Here is a 19,152-nt window from a genome sequence, read left to right as displayed (position 1 = left end):
TTCGCCGGAAGGAATTCGTCGCAGAACTCTTCTACCGTGCGGGCGCAATGTCCGGTCAGTCGGAACCATCGGGCCGCTTGCTCTGTTAGCGACAGTTCGCCGTCGGGAAGCCCCATTGCCTGCTGATAGTAGAGCAATCGGTTGAGGTACTCATTCGCGCTCCTGCAGTCATGGTAGCCACTGTAGGTAGGCATGTCTAATTTGGCACGTGGTCCCGTGCTTTGCGAAAGGGCCTGCGATGTGTTCTGCAATGCACTGGCTAAGCTCTGCATAACTGACAGCGCATTCTACAAGAGTACCTCGCTCGAGGGCACACTACTGCCCGAAGACGCGACCACATCTGCGGCATGTGCCAAAGCAACTTGTGGCAGCATCTCGCCGTTCGCGTCGCGAGGAGACGGGGCGCCCGGCATGGCGCTCTCCGTTGTAGGCCTACTCCATCCTAACGCGGTTGCTTCAACATCCTGGTTGTCCCGCGTGAAACAACCAAAATTTACGCTGTCAAAAAGTCAAAACAATGCCCCCGCGTTAGCCACAGGACCGACATTCTGCGACGCGACATCAGACAACATGAACAAATCTTGGAATTCTGGAATTCTTGAACTCTTCTGGAATTCAGACATGCCCGTTGTCCTACGTTGACAGAGCGTCTGTAGTCGCTCGGGTCCACAAAACTAGCCACGTTGTCAAATTCGTTAACTTTGGGTGCCAGATGAAGGGGTCCGCTCCTATGCACGGCTGGTGCACAAGCCTAGCTCCGGTTCCAGCCGCACACAGTTGTACCGTGCACGTGTCAACGTCCCCTTCCCTTAGCGCGAGTCATTGCAGTTACGAGGGGTCCGGGCGAATAAGGCAACAGGCTAGATCAACAAACAGCCCTTTATTGCTACACAAACAGTAACGCGTAAACGCCGCGTAGAGGGATAGTCCACTCTTGCAGAAAACAAAGGGTAACGTTTACTCCGTCGGTCGATGGTCGAGTCGGGGGTGATCACGGTGCGTGGGTCGTTCCCAGAGGCCAGCGGTGCCAGAGACATCGTCTCCCTGCCCGGTTGGCTGTATTATTCACCTCCCGTTTCCCTCCCCCGCGAGGATTGATTCCCTCTTAGGGGAGGAGCACCCTTTCCCGTGAGCAGGGAAGCGAGGATTAGCACGCGGTGTGGTGGGACTGAAGGGGTTGCCAGAAAAGGGGCAACAGTGCTCACTCTCCAAGTGACTTCTTGGCTCCCGCCGCCAGTCTGCGATCGCGCCAGCGTTAAAGAAAGGAAATGGCCGCATGTGCTCTCCCACAAAGTTCACCAAACAAACTAATGGCGAGTGTGTTCTCCAGCGTCACTGACATTGTGCGAATGACACTAGAGCTGAAGATGAAAAATTCGTAAGCCAACGTTTCGACAAGCGGACTTGCCTTTGTCAAGGCTGCAACTGCTTTCCTTAGCGCCAGTGTGTATATGCTTCATACCTTCTCCTCCACAAAGGAGGAGAGGGCAACTGTGAAAGCGGGGGAGAAGGAGGGGTCGGTGTGCCAAATTGGGCGATGGGCGAGTCAAAAAGAAACAGGAATAGCCCTTGAAAAAGAAAGAACAGGGGTATGGTTGTCAGAAAGAAGCACCACTTGACAATAATAATTTCACAGTGATAAGCACGGTTATAAATTTCAACTAGAGCTGAAGAGCACTCATTTGGCAAAAGGCCCCGAGTTGGCCCGTGTGACAGGGTTATAAAATATAGTTAAGGCAGAAAGTTGGGCTAGTTGTTTTCGATAATAATATCAGGGGTTTAACGTCCCAGAACCACAATATGATTATGAGAGACGTCGCAGTGGAGGGCTCCGGAAATTTAGACCACCTGGGGTTCTTTAACACGCACCTAAGTCTAAGTACACGGGCCTCAAACATTTTCGCTTCCATCGAAAATGGACTAGTTGTTTTCGAAAAATAAAAGTCATGGTACTAGTGAAACAGGAGGCGGGATGACATGAAGAAAAACGGGACCACGCTAGACTTCAACTTTTTTTTTAGTTGAAGTCCGTGTTTCTTCATCTCGTCCCCATCTCTTATTTCGCTAGTACCATGACCTTTTATTCTTGTATAAAATATAGCACATTTCATTATCATAAAGAGATACTACAAATTACCTTGAGGAAATCCTCGTCTGGCCAAGGAAGCCCATTGAACATGACGTCCGACGATATCATCTCAACTAGGAGCAGCGCGACAATCTTCATGCCGCCCACAGGAGAAGTGCGTGTTGGTGACGACCTGTCATTGCGCCAGGGCAGTGCACAGCATGCCGTGATCGCCTCCAGCAAGAGCTGCTTGTTCAGCGCCACCTCTTCGTCCGCAATAGGTGGCGGTGGAGGCACACTCCGCAGACCAGATCCAATGACGCCAACACGCACTATGGACGAGTGGCTCTGCGGGAAGTTGATAGACGTTGCAAACTTCTGATTCTCGTCGAGGAGGTGGACAAAGCGTGGCCGCCGCAGAAATGCCTCGCTGCTCCGCCGTGGACGCGAACCAAATCTCCAAGACACCTGCGGTGATTAATTAATCAATTAATTTCTAAAGGTAATCATGAGTCGTAGCCCTGAAACTCCATTTTTTTTAGAAGCAATGCATCACAAATGAATTATACGAAAAATGTGTTGCTCAACTGAGTGCAGGCATTAGCATCGCTAATGCTATCAGTTAATAATTTTCAGCACACTTCAAGCAGGCTTTCTCCGCAAAGCCCAGGCACAGATGCGGCATTTGCTGGCAAATATTCAATACACACCTGCCAAGTTCAAGGAATCTGAATCCGGGAGATTTCCGAAACGGAGAGGAAGGGGGGGGGGGGTCCTGAACAGCCCCAAGTGTAAAGATTGGTGTCGTGGTATAATGGCTTAGAGTGGCCAAATGAACAACACAGGTAGGGTTGCCCAACTACAGTAGAATGTCGGTGATACGAATTTCAAGAGGGAGTGAAAACACTATTCGTATCGTCCGAAATTTCGTATCATCAAAAAACTAGCAAAATCTGTTTTCAAACTACAATATACGCAGAAAACATTTTGCACCCATCCTCATTCTCGACCCATGTATTTGTGTTCATTAAGTGCTGTATTCTAATGGATTCATTTCCGTCGAAAGAACTCGTGTATGTCTTTCTTTAACACACGTGAACGGACCAATAAGAAACGGCGCATGCAGCTGGCTGCTGAAAAAGCGCGCGTCAAAGCTTCGCTTGAGGCCATCTGAAAACTAAGTGCCAAAGTCCGCTCCACCATAGTCATAAGGGAAGATCGACAAGAATGGCGAAACACTTCGTGCCTTTTTTACGATTTTATTGTCTTTAATCTACCGCTGCGTTAGCCGCGTACCTTCGGAGCTCGTAGTCGTTATTGGTGATCGCGTCGATAGTGACCGCGGTTTCACGCGCGGCGGTTGCGGCAAACGGTAGTTCTGTTTTCAATCCGTGTGCGCTGGCCTCGCACGTGCCTTCAAAACTACGTTGTTTGCTGCGATCTATGATGCATCTGCCATGGTATTGTCCGCTGCATTTGCGGAAAGCAGCGTCGCTTTGATTGGGTGAGCGTTAAATGCGCGTGCACTTTTGGAGTTCCGTCAGTTTCGTTGTCGCCATACGTGATCATGTCAAGAGCGATCGCTGTTTTATCCAGTGCGGTTGTGGCATACGATAACCACAGTTCTGAGAATGTGTGCGCCGGCCATGCACATACATCCAAAGGTTCCAGCATGCTGCTCTCGGCCGTCGCTCGATGGTTTTGGTACCAAAGTTCGTATCACTCGCCGCGACGGGGAAAGTGTTCGAACATTCGAATTTGGGCCCATATGACACAGTGAAATTTGGCTGGGGAATTTCACGATTCGTATAGCCGGCTTCGTATCACCGAGATTCTATGGTACATTTACATCGTCTCCCAAATTGGTTTACATCATGTTCAGATAATGCCTGTATTGGATTGGGTTGGAATTTTGTCAGTGAAGCCAGATCACACACAGACATTTCGATTTCCGGGAGATTTTCCTGCCAATCGTACACAAAACCTCATTAATACGTACCCGCTTTAACCGTACTAACGGTTAAAACGTAGTTGGGACGAATCCCCAACTGAGTTTCATAGAGATTGATGCATTCGCTGACCGCTTAAGACGTAGTGGTTCGTCCTATGCCTACCGGTTAGTGCGTACCTGCGTGTACCGCGATAACTTTTTCTGCCATGAATGTCTACAGTGCCGCTGAACTTGCTGACGCCAAAATGTGCCGCAAAATGTCTTCTATCTTTTCTAGAATCGCAGAGATCAGTCGATCAATGATTCCAACTTCCGCGCGATTGCGGTGACGCCTTTGCGGATAAGCATTGGGAAAGAACCAAGGCGTGATGGTGGCTGCCGACGACTGCGCCAGTATGACTTATCGCCGGCAACCCTATCACCTTCAGCTATCTGCCTCGGGCACGCGTGTGGCGTAGCGCTACCTTAAGCCTACTGCACGATTTTGATAGGCGACAACCTGAGCGCGCTGGGCCGCCTCGTTGTGCGGGACGGCATTGAAGTGCGCCCTGCTTTGTAGAAACGAAAGCAGCTTACTGTTGCCGAGTTGAGCGTCACGGGCGCCGAAAAACCTCGCTGCATTGGCAATTTCACGCCAAGCGCGCGTACGGTACAGCAAGCGTAGCGCTGTTGTAACCATACTGCACGCTTCCGTTAGACGGCCGCCTAAACGCGCCTCCGTCCGCTACCAGGAGCGCTAGGGCACGTGGGGATGCAGTGTGCACATCGCTTGCAGAAAGCTTGTCGTCGCTGCGATAACCCAACTAGCTAACCGCCGCATCTGTGCACGGTCTGCTGTGGAGTGGGTGCGAAGAACATTCACATGGCAAGCGTGCGTGTACGGTACAGCAAGCGGCCCTGCACCGCAGTGACGGCGTGAGCCGGGTAGGCGACGCGCTGCACGCAACTAGCCACGGACGATCGGCACCACGCGGCCGTACCGTGTTTCAATTAAACTTGTCAGTTTTCGCTTAGTGGCAGATCACGATGCAGACACGTACGCATGTATTGCGGCGAGCCGATACTGTCCGCTCTGTCGCTATGTCAGCCGCTGCGTATCGCGGACCCTGCAATAGTTTCAAAATGCGCCTTGGTATCTCCACTGCGCACTATTTGCAATGCCCGTAGACTGTCACGCTGCCAAGCGGAATTCAGGGGCGTCCTCTCGAGGAGGGTTAGTAGACGACCAAATTGCAGCACTACGCAGTCGCTCCCTTGGTCGGCTGTGCTAGCCTCAGTGTTAAGGCGTTGGCAAGAAAGGAACACTACGACTTTGCATGTTTCCTGCATCAGTGAACAAACCGAGTCCTCTGTGACACGAGAAATCTGATTCGTTCTAGCGAGAAGCGAAGTTTTCGTGAAAATACGTGCCAACTCACGCGTTCAGTGATAGCCCACAGCATACACATATCAGCTTCGCGAGGTTTTCTGTAACCACATAGGTTAGTTAAATGTTATCGGCTTACATTTTCAGTTGAAACTCATCCTGTTTTACTTCCATATAGCATTCGTCAGTGTTTTTGTAGTGCATGAATCCCATAACATTGTACGCGGCAGGTCGGGCAGGTTCGCGATGTGCTCTTCTATAACTGAGCAATCTCAAGTTCGCGATACATTAAAATAGGGCCTCTATCCTTTGTCAGGAAAGCGCTGTTATGAATCGTGCGAGCAATGCTTCAGTCATTCGAGGACACGTCCGCAACACGCCTTTCGTGGAGCGAACGCTCTCAACGCCGTTGTTCAACAGTGTGTTGGTTTCATAGCCAGTGCTGCGCCGCTTGTTTTTGTATGTTTGTTGATAGGTGGCAGCACACTGCAAGGGATTTGCTTGTTGACTGGTTTGAGATCAAAATGTTCTCCGCGCCCAGGCGTCTCCCTAATTGTAAACATGGTGACGCGGAATGGTCGAAGTCGTTGAAAGAAACCATCTTGACGACGAGGATTTTTCACCGGACGTAGAAGGCTGTGCAAGCACCGAGAGTGGCAGCGACGATGAACGATCAGCTGCTAACTCACGAGGAGCGAGTTGAACTTCACGTCCCCTTGTGTGTTAATGTTTTTTCATGCTCGTAAGTCACTTTGATTGTATTTAATGTATAATATCCTTGAGCGAGATCAAAATAAAAGCATAGTTCTTCTTGTGCATTGCATGTAGCACAATTATTGTGGATATTATGGAGCGCCGGATGCCGCCAACACGCTAGAGCTCGACCAGCGAAGTGAAATGGTTAGAGCGATAAAACGTACAGTCAAGGCCACAATCCACGCCTCTCGGCTAACTTCTCCCATACTTCACCGTTATCTTCAAAACGGCATTGTTGTTCGATGAATTTTTCGCAATTCGACGTTGCGAAAAACATACGTGTGCATTCTTTTCGATATTAATGTTTCGATTGTGCTGATCGAACCTGTAACATCTGAGTGAAGTGAATTGCACACGACTAGAATCTGAGCGTGGCGGTGACACAAGCGCTACTGAATGGGATGTTGAACGCTAGCATTGTGTTGAAGAAGTAACTCCGCCTTCCTGATTGCGCAAGTAATGACAACGGCGTAATATGTGTTTGCTAACCATCACCACGTTAAGGGGGGACGAGGGTCTTAAAATAGCAAAAAATCGTAAAAATTGTCAACTTTTGGAAATCACTATTTCAAGTATTTGTAGTCCAAATTATGCTCTGGAAAAATACTATGTTATGGCAAAATGGCCTTTCTTTTTCTTACATGCTCAAAAGATTAAATTTAAAATGTTTTTAAATCTTGAAACGCGATTTTCTCAGCTTTGTTATTTTTGTGAAGTGAATCTGCCTTACAGAAGTTTTGAAGAGGTTTCTATGAACATATTTAAACAAACTTGGTATCATTTTTTTCAGCAGCACCTGAACTACAGGCTAAAGCTTTTCTTTTTTTCTGAACATTGATGCAATTGTAATTATTTGATAAGTACCAGCTAATTAATGGAAGCTAACTTTTACCTTCCAAGTTTGAAAATTATTTCTGATCAAAGAAACAGCTGTTTTGACATCTGATTTGCTTTAGCCTGTGAGGTGGACCTTTTAGAAGAACCACGTAGTCCCGAAAAGCAACCTTTTGTATTCTAAGTTACCATAACGACCCGTAAGGAATTACCTAATTACAATGACGAAATTTGTCATAACTTCCTTTCTAAATGAAATACTCGAAATATGTTTGCAGATTTGAAACCTCCATTCAATGATACCCATACATGCCAGTTTTCATTAAGATAGGATAATAAATAAAAAAAAATTTTTGAGACCCTCATCCCCCCTTAAACATGCGGTCCCGTGCAGCAGCGAGGGCAATGTATACTCGCTAGCGGCCTACTACTGCGGCAAATCCGTCAGGCAGGCTCGGTACGTACTACCTCGGAGTGCCGTTCAGTTCATACGTCAATTCTAGTTCATGCAGTTTTCTGTATCACGCACAGGATTTCGCAAAGCATTCTTGATGCACGGTAACGGCGTTGAAATATAACCTTTCACACCACAGCATTTAAATAATAGGTGGCGAGCACTTAGCGCTTTCCATGGTTTGGGAAAGTATTTTGGTCTCATATCCATTTCATTACAGCTCATGACTTCATCCGGTGAAAGTGGCACGGGCCGTACGTTCGCACGTCCTATCTGCTCCTATGCTAACAAACGGGTTGACCCTCCTCCTGGTGCCATCTTGAATCGCACAGCGCGCCACCTATAGTTCGTGGGCATTGCAAATAGGACGGTCGTGCGAGAGAGCCAGAATCTTTTCTGCGCAAAAATAAAGAGAAGGCGTTGTGGTGGGTACTTCTGCTGTGGTACTGTATTTATTTCTATGTTGGCGGTGATGGCGCACGTCAGGAGACGCAAATTAGTACCTGCTGGTTAATGCGTACTACCGTTTAGTACGTAGTTATGCCGCGTTCCCGTCAGGTATGTATTAACGAGGTTTCACACGTAAGAAATGGTTGAAATCCGGAAGTCTCCCGGAAAATCCGGGAGACTTGGCAGGTATGTGAATACTGTGAGCAGATAGCGACACTAGACAAAGAACGCATTCCCAGTTGCACCCTGTGTGTGTCTCTGCGGAGAGAGTCGACTTGCACAACAGATGCTGCTTCGGCACCGTGCATATCCTCGTTGTTTACTCGGAATGCATGCGCGAGCGCTGTTTCATCTGCAGAATAATTCTTGCTACGTGGTTGTGACTTTGGCAGCCTCAAGATCAAGCTACACATATTTTGACGCGCCGGCGGTGTGATTGCCCGTGACGACGCCACCAAACCCGAGACTCTGGCGCAGTTTGGCGCAATTTACATCGATTTTATCAGGATAGCGTAGTAAATGCAATTTGGCTTTCTTTGGCGCAGGGTTGGAATCACTGCACGCAGTGAGAAAGGCACAGCAGGACGATTATGGAAAAGATGTGAGCTTGACAGGTCATTTACGGTAGAATACGGTGGGTGATCAGTGTTTGTGTTTTTTCTAAAATACTCTAAGAAAAGCTGAATATGGCCTCTTAATATGAAGTGACCACTCATCTGATTCAATGTGAAGACTTTCTACAGGGCTTGTCCTAAGGCACCTGTGGACAAGTGGACGCCAATATGGCAGACAGGGTCCAACATTTCTAGAGCGGTTAGAGTGGCATACTGGTAAACTATGGCTCCATGGTCTCTAGTTGTGTACGCATAAGGCTTTTATACTGGTTCATAAGACAAGTGTATGTCTTTGTCCCAAGTTGCACAGCTTTCCTATATATTTACCTATTTAGCCTAGCAATGAGTTTTATTATTCACGAAGCATTTTTAGTCGCTATCCCAGGTTGTGCATGACAGCACCTTTCAGACATTCATTCTTTTCATGCATTTATTTTTAAGATATGTTCAAGCGCAAAGGTTAACTTCGCTTCCAAAATTATGCCTAGAAATTTATGCTCTCTGTTTACAGGCAGACGCTCAACCTGCACGACAATTTCAGGATTAAGATGCAGGCCTCTTTTTCTAAAGAGAAAAGGACGCAGGTGCTTTTTTGTGGGTTCAGTCTGAGCCCATTCTCATCGGCAAATTTGGAGACCTTGTGGCGACCAAGCTGGACGTGTCACTCCCAGATTGCTAGAGAACACGATTTAAATCCTATCTGCACATCGTCAACATATGTTGAATAAAACATGTGGCGTGGGATCTACAGATGAAGAGAATTCATTTTTATAATAAAGATAGTACAAGTGAGCACTGAGGCTCACTCGTACTCTCTTGTGAGGTTTCCTGCACAAATACTAGTCGCGACAAAACATTGCAACTCGAACATGAAATGTGCGATTAGAACAGTAATTTTTAATTATGGTCAACATCCTACCTAGCACACTTAAGTGTGAGAGTTGATAGTCTGCGCTGGTCCGTGTGTTCTTTCTTGTGTGTCCTCGTGTGTGTGCGCTAAAGTTCCAATAAGTGTGAGAAATCTCTCAGCATTCCAAACCACCATGTTTGATACAACCTTAATCAAAACCAACAGATAATGAAGCCAAGGAAGGTATGGGGGATGTTAATAGTACTGTTTTAAATGTATTGTATAGTAATTATGACATAAATGTGAAGAAAGTAAAGTGGGCGAGAAGAAAACATGCTGTCAGCAGGAACTGAACCTGCAACCTTCAGATAACGCGCCCGATGCTCTACCAATAGAGCTACGGCAGCGGTCGTCCTTTTGTCCACTTTATTGGGGTGTTTGTGTGCATGCAAACCAGAGAGTATTAGTCAGGGCCACTAGACTAACACTAGCAGTGACTAACAGCAGAGTGTCCCGTGATGCTGCGCTTTGCCCAGGTAAGCTGCCCTCGGCAACTCTGCGAAGCATGGCCAAATCCTTGGCATTTAGAGCGGCTCTGCGGATTTGGAATGTAGAATCTCGCAGACAATTTGAGGTAGCCAGCTGCTATTTCACCTTGAGGTGTGCAACACACAAAGGTAAAGATTATGTGCTTGGTTGGAATTTCTCTGTTTTCTCTCCTGATTTTGATACCCTGTACCTGTATGACGCTGTCATCTTTCCAGCCAGCCAAGAGTTCATCATCGAGTGCCTCACTGAGACCACCTTCGATGGTCTCAGTGAGGCACTTCGACACTAGGAACGGTGAAATGTCCAGAGCTTTCTTATCTGAGTTCTCACAATGAATGACGTGGTACTTGGGGAATGCATCTTGCTTTTTTAAAAGTAACGGAGAAGTTGAATCGGTGCGCCACCTTTTACGGGGGCGATCTGCTGAGAAAGGGTTCGAGGATCCCAAGGAAACAAGTGACTTGCTCGACGATGACACCTACCGCCCACCATGGAGCCCAGCAAGGGAACGTGACAGAACACGTAAACAGGTCTGCACAGCGCCAGTAGTACGCTGTTACTATAATCCAGTATGGTATATCCAAGATAGGATAGCCACACAAGGTTAAGTCTTGCCGCCAAGAAGACTAGAGGTAAGTGGAAGGGAGGAAAGATAAAAGTGAGAAAGAAGAGACCTAGGGGAAGAAAGACAGAAAAAGGCGACTGCAGACTTCCCCTGGGTGGGTCTATCCAGGGGTGCCATCTATCTACGTGAAGCCGGGGCCAAAGAGGTGTGTTGCCTCTGCCAAGGGACCTTAAAAGTTCAATCACCCGGCGCCGGCTCAACTCCCAGGATTCCCTTTTCCCTGGATACGGCTCAGCCGCGCATGGCAAGGCAACGGGAGGGGGTAGGAACCCTCCCCGCTGTCTCGGGTCCGTGGTGCCACTGCCCACCAAATGCCTGCAGAATCAGACGCCCGTGCAGGATCATGGGAGGATTCAGAAAGGTGGCTTGAGTCGCACGAAAAGCACTAGGATTGATACCTAGCACCTCAATCAAATATCGCGTGGTCGTAATGATGAAGGACGCAGAATCCGAAGCCTTTAAAGTCTAACTGTTTATTGGGCGAAACTGTGCCCAACAAATCAAACAAATCACACTGCAAAACAACAGCGTACAGTCATCGGTAGTTAAGAAACTAATCAGCGGCGAAATGTGTCTTTATACATGCATCACACTAGGTTCTAGAGTCATCACTGATGCTCATGTACAATCTGGAAGGTGCTGAAACATACGCCTCAGGTACGCAATGTTTGTAGAACAGTCGGTGTCTTTCACCAACGCCTTCTAATAACTTCCAGGCCTGCGCCTAACAATGTGATGTCACTTCCTGCTGGCCATCACTGCTGCCTCCCTGCACCGCCGTCGCTCTGCTGTGGATGCAGTGCTTTGTTGGCAGTTGCGGTGTAAGCATAGCTGTCACGGTCAACCAAATCATTTGCCATTGAGTGTTTTATCGTGCTATGCTGCGATGCCCAGTAAGTGGTGTGTGCTGTGCTGCTCTGCCAACTATTGAGCAAACACACTGACAACGCCTCGTCAATACAAGTGTTGTCAGTATGTGTGCACAAAGAAAAATCTTTTTGTTAACCCTAATGGCAGATATATCACACTGACTAAACTGCCGTGGTGGCATTCACAACTTTCAATGACTACAGGGGGCGCCACAAGAGATCCAATATGGCTGTCAACCCATTGATCATCTGTACACACGGAGCCATCACCGCCTGTGTTGTCACTGGTTGCTTCCACTTGCAAGCTAGGATAATTTTTCACGACATTTAACTTCTCATTCAGGATGCAGCTCGCGCTTGAGTGCATAAAGTATGAGGCGCACAGTATAATTTTGCGTCCGATTCGACCTCCGATGTGCTGGTGCAGCAACCCGAATGGTGATGTTTTGTCATAATGGGCCGCCGGATTGGGCGTCTGGTGTGTCTCAAACTCGGCAGATTTTCATCATTCATTCGGTCTGGCGATTGCATGGCCATGTAGCCACGGCCATAAGCAGCACAGGAGACCAGTAACGCTGTGCCGATGGTGCCACCAGCATCCCTGCTAGTGGCGGCATGAAAAAGATAGGCTACAATTGTTTATTATACGAACTAATTCCTAATTCAATGAGGTGGTGCTTCCAGTCTGGTACTTGTTCAATGCAGCGGCAGCTTCCAAGCCACTTGTGAGATTGGGGACCATGATGCGAGGGCATTTCACAGGTAAACAGCAATGTTGCACGCCGGCTCACCCAACCAGTTTGCTTTGCTTCCACCTTTACATATGAGGATGTCGGGAAAACTGATTGTGCATGTCAAAGCATGGTATAAGAGTACAAACTCAATCGTGTTGCAAAAATTTGAGTGCTCCGAGATCGATCGTGGACAGCAGCAGCGTCCGCCCAGCTGCAGCTCACAGGCGTCAGTTGCGGCAGCTGTTGTGATGCCTTTTTCACTTGCAAAGACGTAGTTTTATTGATCGTTTTCTTGTAAATCAAACGTAAACCAACAGCGATCAGCTGTTGTGTCCCGGTATTACCCACAGTGGTAGCACAGCACATAAGGTGTCACGCTGCCGAGTTCGATGACGCGGGTTCAATTCCTGGCCACGACGGCCAAGTTTGGATGGGGGCAAAATGCAAAAGAACACCCTTATGCTTAGATTCAGGAGCACATTAAAGAACCCCAGGTGGTCACAATCCAGAGCTCCTCACTACGGCATGTCTCATAATCATATCTAATTTTGGCACGTAAAATCCGAGCAATTCAGCTGCATACCAATAGCCAGTTGATTTGAAATGCACACTGTAAACTAGAATTTTTTTTGTAACAAGCTTTCCGAAGCGCAGTTAATATCTTCTGAAGGAAAAATTGTAGTGCAAAACGAAACAAGGACAGACAAAGCACACGGGACTGTCGCCGGTCCCGTGTGCTTTGTCTGTCCTTGTGTTGTTTTGCGCTACAATTTTTCCTTCAGAAGTCATGAATCAACTAGCCCAAGAAAATGTTTTGCTAAGCCAGTTAATATCCTACTGCCTGTCCAAAGGAAAACTGATTACGCTTTCGACGCCTTTCATGGTACTGTTTCAGCATTGCGGCATGCAGCAGATGCAAGTGCTCTTGTACCATTTACCGATTACTGAAGTGCAAAGGTGTTTCGTCAACAAAATTCATCGTAATCCACTTGCCGCGGATGCAAGAAGTTGCAGGACACAATGACGACTAAGCACAGCTTGCACGTAGACGCCAGACAAGTTTTCGTTCTATAACGAGCATGGCCTTCGAGATTAGCCGGCGGCGCGCCGTTGCTACGGCCGTCCCATTCGGCGCGTCGCCCAGCGGAGAAGCGTAATTTTGTCGCCTCCTGAAGGCGCCGCGAGATGGCGATGTTTCCCCAAGGCTCGCGGGGCGCTCGTTTGGCTCGTCTGCCTGACACAGCGTGCGATTTCAGTCACGACATCAACCGTGTTGGCACGTAGCACGCATCCAACGTGCATCTACGCCTTGCTGCAGCTGCAAAGAAGTTCAGGTACGTAATTAAAAAGTAATTAAAAAACAGAAGCTGCTACCGCGGAAAATTTCATCTAAACTCGGGGACAACTTTTTGTGGCAATGAAGGGAAAGCTACGGGGGCGGAGCGTCCGGTTTGGCGCGCGTCTCGTAACGCCGTGCAAAGTGATGGCTAGCGTTTCATTTCGACGCAAACGCTGCTTAGCGTCTAAGGTACGGGTAAAAGGCGCGACTTTTTCACGTATGCAAAAACGCAAAGTGACAACGCATAAAGTAAAAGAAATACAAATATCTCGCTTGTGTGCGCTGCGTTCCGTCTCAAAAAGTCGGCACATATGTGGGCGGCAATTTTCTATTACGCGTCGCACAGAGGCTGCGATTGCCGAGCTTTCGCCCTCCGCGCGTGCCCGCGTCGGGGGAAGCGGGCCATGGGGAGCGCGCGCCGCGGTGCAGCGGCGGGGTGCGGCGGCCGCTCTCTCCGATTACGCGCTCTGCGTGCGAATGGAACGGCCGTAGCAACGCCGGCTAATCTCGGAGGCTACGATAACAAGATCCCGACTTATGCTGGTTGCCGTGTGGTGGCGCCAGCAGCGCCATCATGGCCGAAAGTCGTGAATAGTGATTACAGTATTCGGCTGCTGATAGAAAGTCACGGGTTCAATCGGGGTCGTGGCGGTCACATTTTACGGCCACGCGGCCATGTCAGAAATACTGGACACTGTGTCAATGATCGTTTAGGGGAACAGGCACAAAAATTGGAAAAACTAGGAGACAAGTATGCACACTAAGTGAGGCATGTCTGTAAGTGCAAAGGTTGTGTGGCCTGGTTTGAAGGGCTGATGATTCTAGACCGGAGCAAAGACAAGACTGCGCGCATTAGTTTAGAAGCCTAAATTTGGTAACAAGTGCGTTGGCACCCTTTCTCTTGCTCTCTTGGATGCTGTATTTTATCTTATGAATGCGGCTACCGGGTTTCAGATTGCAAAGGAAAATTAAAGATGACGTTCTGTTGCGCTCATTCCTTGGTTGGTTGCTTCGAGTTGTTTGCGTTTTTGGCGCCGTACTTTGTTAAACCTTGTTATCTCATTCCTCACTTTTTCCCATGCTTCACTCTGGCATTTATAAGGTGCGTTATTCTGCCAATAAATCCAGTTGTCAGTCAGTGCTTGCGTGTACGCTTCGTTTCTCTTGTGAGTGTCTGTTCGCACTGGTACTTCCTTGCTCCACATTCAACTTCCATGCTCCACATTTCAATGGAGGCAAAATGCTAGAGCCCTGTGTACTGTGCGATGCCAGTGCACATTAAAGACCACCAGATGGTCTAAATTTCTGGAGCCCTCCACTGCGGCGTGCCACATAATGATATCATGGTTTCGGCATGTAAAACACAAGAAATTATCACGTTGACTACTTCCTGCTTGGTTGCCGCAACCTCTGTCAGTTCTTTGTATGTTTGTCTAAATATATTACCTTTGCATAACTGTATTAATCTAGCATGCTTATATGTAAGCTATCAAATGCAAATGTCTTAAATCGAAGATCACTAACGGAGGAAGCTAGCACTAAGAAAAAAAATTCAGCAGGCTAATAAGGCATTTGAATAGCTTTAATTTTACTGCAGATGCATTGTCTGTGTTTACATATTACATATCTGCGCACCGATTTATCGTTCTTTGTCATAAAAGAATAGGTTTTTTTTCACTTGTTTTGCTAATCAAGAATTTTCGTTAATAAGCGCCAGTGTTTACATATCCATTACAGAGCAGTTAGGAAGGAAATGCATAACGTTTATGGGGCATTTTATTGTTGCGACAGTCCATCGTTTATACTGGCTGCTCAGTCATACAGACACATATCTCGTATTAAGCAGGTCTGTGCTGTTTACTTTAAGCCGTCATGCTTGTAGCGAACAACGTCTTATATGGACTAAATGGGCACTTCTTCCTAGGTGATGGCCGCCCCAGTGTTCTGTGTGATTGACTGTGGCCTTAGCTCACAAAATGTGTGCTTTATGGCTGCACTGCTTCTGCAGCACTGTCTGCCAAGCATGAAATACTAGTTATCAACTTCACAGTGTGCAAGTGGGTCTCACCTTATGGTCCAATGCCCCTGAAAGCAAATTGCGGAGCGCCAAGTGCTGTGCAACCGAGCGTGAACACAGCGTGGACAGTAGACGGAGGCAGATGCAGGCGGCCGTGTACTTGCGGGATGGCCCATAGTGGATCGGATTGCAAACGATGGCAAAGAAATAGGCAACAGCCGCCGCAACCACCTTGATCACAGCGGTGGCTGACATCGTCTCTGGCTGCACGGATGTGGAGAGCAGCTCAGCGACTGCATCTGCGTATGTCAGGTCAGAGGACGCCTGCATCTGCTCGGCCAGCACTTGGGCGAACTTGCAGACAGTGCTACTCACACGTACACCCACCTGGTGGAAAGAGGGCAAGGAGAACGAGGTCTGATTACACAACTACACAAGTGTCACATTTTTGCAGTGGAAAGTGAATTAATCCCTTCAGTCACGGCGTACGCAATTGTGTACGCGAACTTCGGAGGCGCGTCACATGTCGCGTCTTTCTTCAAATGGCCTGAAACTCAGCGTGCACATTCGTGCAGGCTTCCTGACTGGACAACTAGCAGTCATTTAACTTCATTCTGCTGTGTATTGCTGCAGAGGATCACTTTGCTGGAGAAACCGTCATGTTAGACGATTGTTCAACGTGCCGCGTTCCAGGACCAACGTCAAGAGCATTTTTTTTCTTCACTCGAACGAATACAACCAAAAAAGAAGCTGTGCATCCATTTCGGGCCTAATAGTTGATTCTTTTTATGAAATTATTGAAGCTGACTGATGGCAGAATAGTGAGATAATTAGTTACACGTAAATTAACATTAATGACTGAAACTCACACAAAACAACACATTCCCTCATTTTCTTTTTTGGAATGTAATACTGAGTGCCTTCAAATTATGCGATGCGAATTTCACGCATTTGCAGACAGTGCATCATAATTTGTGACTGAAGGGGTTAAGGCCAACTGAGCTCTGTGAAAACCTGTAAGATGCCGCAAATTATGTAAAAAAAAAGTGCTATCATCTATCCAAGTATTGCATGAAGCTACAGCGAAAACCAGTACTTAAAACGAAAGCTTCATAGATGAAGCAAACTCAATCCTAGGACCAAGACAAAATTTTCTTTCATCAAATTCAAAGAGTCCTTTTTAGGAAACCTTCTGGTGCAAAAAGGGAGGGTGCACTAACAGACACTGACAAGGAAGAAAACAACACAAGCGCACACAGGAAGCTTACTGAAAAAACAACACATATTGTCACATGGTCGTGATGCTGATGAAGGCAGCAGTCGGTGTGTTCAAAACCAAACTTTTTTATTTGGGTGAACTTGTGCCCGGAAAAAGCAAAGACAACGTGCAAGAAATTCACACTGTAAACTGATAGCGTTGTGAACTGTTGTCGGCAGTCGAGCAATGTGATCTGCGGAGAGGTGCGTCGGCATTTATACATGTGGCATTGAACATTCAAGCCTTATCGCTCGTGCTTGCGTAAGCTCTCGAATAAATTTGACTATTCGCGTCCAGCACATAATCTTAACAGAATGACCTCAAACAACTGTGCAGCTTCTCAAACATTGCGGTGAAGTTTACACCAAGCGTTGCTAACAGTCCTGGCGGGTGAAACCCGAACACATCAAAATAAAGCAATAAACACTCGTGGCAATACCCCCCTCTGAAAAAGCATCGCCCCGATGCTTAACACAGAACATGGAATTGAAAGCATGCATGCGATACAAAAGAACAATAATAAACGAAGCAAAAACTAGAGTCCGCAAGCTCCTTACCACGCACAGAACGGCTTAAGGCCCCTAAACCACCCAGAGGTCGAAATTCAGTTGTGGTTTGACAGTTGTGCATGAGTCTACAACGAACGCGAAGCCGTGAGAATTTTTCGAAATGGTGCCATAATGGCAAAGTTACACGCATTTGATGATCGAAACGCTGCGATTGCTCGTTTCACCCTTTCCTTCGCTACCCTCCGCTAGTTGACTGGTCTCCTCTCCCAAAGCCGCTTTGCCCTCCTCGCCGAGTGCCCCTCTCAATCTCACGTGACATACCGTCATCGCTGACGCGTTTTTCCAAACAGCAGGCACTCCCGGTTGCCGCGACTTCGTGAACTTCGTGCTTCTCAGCTCACCACCACTGTGGTGAGCCGAGAGTGGCAGTGGTGACTGCAATGCGTGAACAAATTTACACGTGTGAAGCCAATCACCGAGGGTTTCACGGGCAGAAGTCGAGATGTTTTACGGCGCCTGCGACGTGCGCGACCAAACTGCACAAGAAGAAGTCCGTGCTTTAGTTTCGGAAGCCAAATTGTGAAGGGCTTGACAGTTTTCTCATGCGTTTTTTACGTGCGGAAATCACAATCTTTTTTAAAAATAAACATCCACTTGCTTTTGAACCAGGATAGCATTGAAATTTTTAAGAAAAGGCCTACTGTGACGACGTTAGTGTTAGTTTTAGCCACCCCACCCTAACCAAGTTGCACTGTCGGCCTTTGTCGCGTATTAGATATTCGTCCACTCGAAATTATTTGAAACTTTGAATACTAGCTATTCGAAAGTCGAATCGAATTATTCGGTTAGGTATTATTCGATTCAAATTCGAAACTCAAATATTTGCACACCCCTAGTATTCAGCAGTTGTGTTTATATAACCTAGATGTCGCTAGGCACGCGCCTTATCACGGCAGCTGACACATGCATCTGTATATAATGCCATCGTGAACTAACAATAAAGAAAGTTGCTTGATGTACTAGGCTGGTGCAGATTACATCACGATCCTGTGGCTCTCTGGCATAGTCCGGTAGGGCATGGTCGCGGATACAGCAAACAGTGCAAAAACAATGGATGAACACACAAAGACAAACGAGCGCTTGTTTGTGTCTGTGTGTTCGTCTGTTTTTCTTGCACTGTTTTTTATGATCATGAACAACCAACAAGCCCGATTTATCAACATCAATTTAGCAAGAAGCCGTTGCTTGGCAAAGTGTAGCACTTAAGGGCACAGGGTAAACCAAAATTTGGGGGAAAAAAAAAAACTTTTTTTTTTTCTTTTGCAATTTGGGAAGAGTGTCCCTTTGTGCATATTTGCCACATTCGTGCTTTTCTTAAAAGTATTTTTTGTGGCAGAAAACAGGTTTTTCCAAAAGCAAGTAGTGAGTGAACATGCACCCTAGGAAAAGCCCCTCGTATGCGCTCCGTCCTTACCCCCCCCCCCCAGGCCATTTTTCTAAAAAAAAAAAAAATTTCATGTACGAAAGCCAAAATGCTTGTCTGGAGTCAGCCGTGTATAGGAAATTGTCAGGTATAACTTCTAAGACAGTCTGAAGGCGCCGTGCGCCTTTTTATTCGCACTTGTTCTTCGGAGCACGTCTCTTCGAACAGTTTAAGCTCCTAGCTTCCTTACACCTTGTGTCTGTTGTGCCCGTCGATAAGTTGAGACGCTGAGGGTAAAGGTCTTCAGCAAGTGTAAATTTCGTGGCAACCAATACAGATCTCTTGTAAATGCGAACAAATGCTGGTGACGTACTGAGGTGCTGAACGCTGAACCAGCAAGCTCTTCATCGTTGAACTTCTCAGCCTCTTCAGCGTCCTTCAAGGCGAATCGCGTGCAGGGTGACAACTGGTATGCTCTAATGGACA

At 47.3% G+C, this 19,152-nt stretch overlaps 1 protein-coding gene across 1 annotated transcript in view; it reads right to left on the bottom strand.

Moving 5' to 3' along the window:
- The window catches only part of LOC119404013 (integrator complex subunit 5), a 46,088-nt gene that overhangs the window by 6,797 nt on the left and 20,139 nt on the right, over positions 1-19,152 (bottom strand). Inside the window, exons 5-6 of the mRNA XM_037670643.2 lie at positions 15,528-15,863; positions 2,138-2,536 (exon numbers count right to left, since the gene is read on the bottom strand). Of these exons, the coding sequence (XP_037526571.1) occupies positions 2,138-2,536; positions 15,528-15,863 (735 nt within the window). The remainder of the gene's footprint in view (positions 1-2,137; positions 2,537-15,527; positions 15,864-19,152) is intronic.

This window comes from Rhipicephalus sanguineus, chromosome 9 (assembly GCF_013339695.2).
Source record: "Rhipicephalus sanguineus isolate Rsan-2018 chromosome 9, BIME_Rsan_1.4, whole genome shotgun sequence".
In the NCBI taxonomy this organism is placed as follows: domain Eukaryota; kingdom Metazoa; phylum Arthropoda; class Arachnida; order Ixodida; family Ixodidae; genus Rhipicephalus; species Rhipicephalus sanguineus.
Note: the sequence above shows the minus strand (reverse complement) of the source record. Positions and strands in the feature narration are given on the sequence as shown.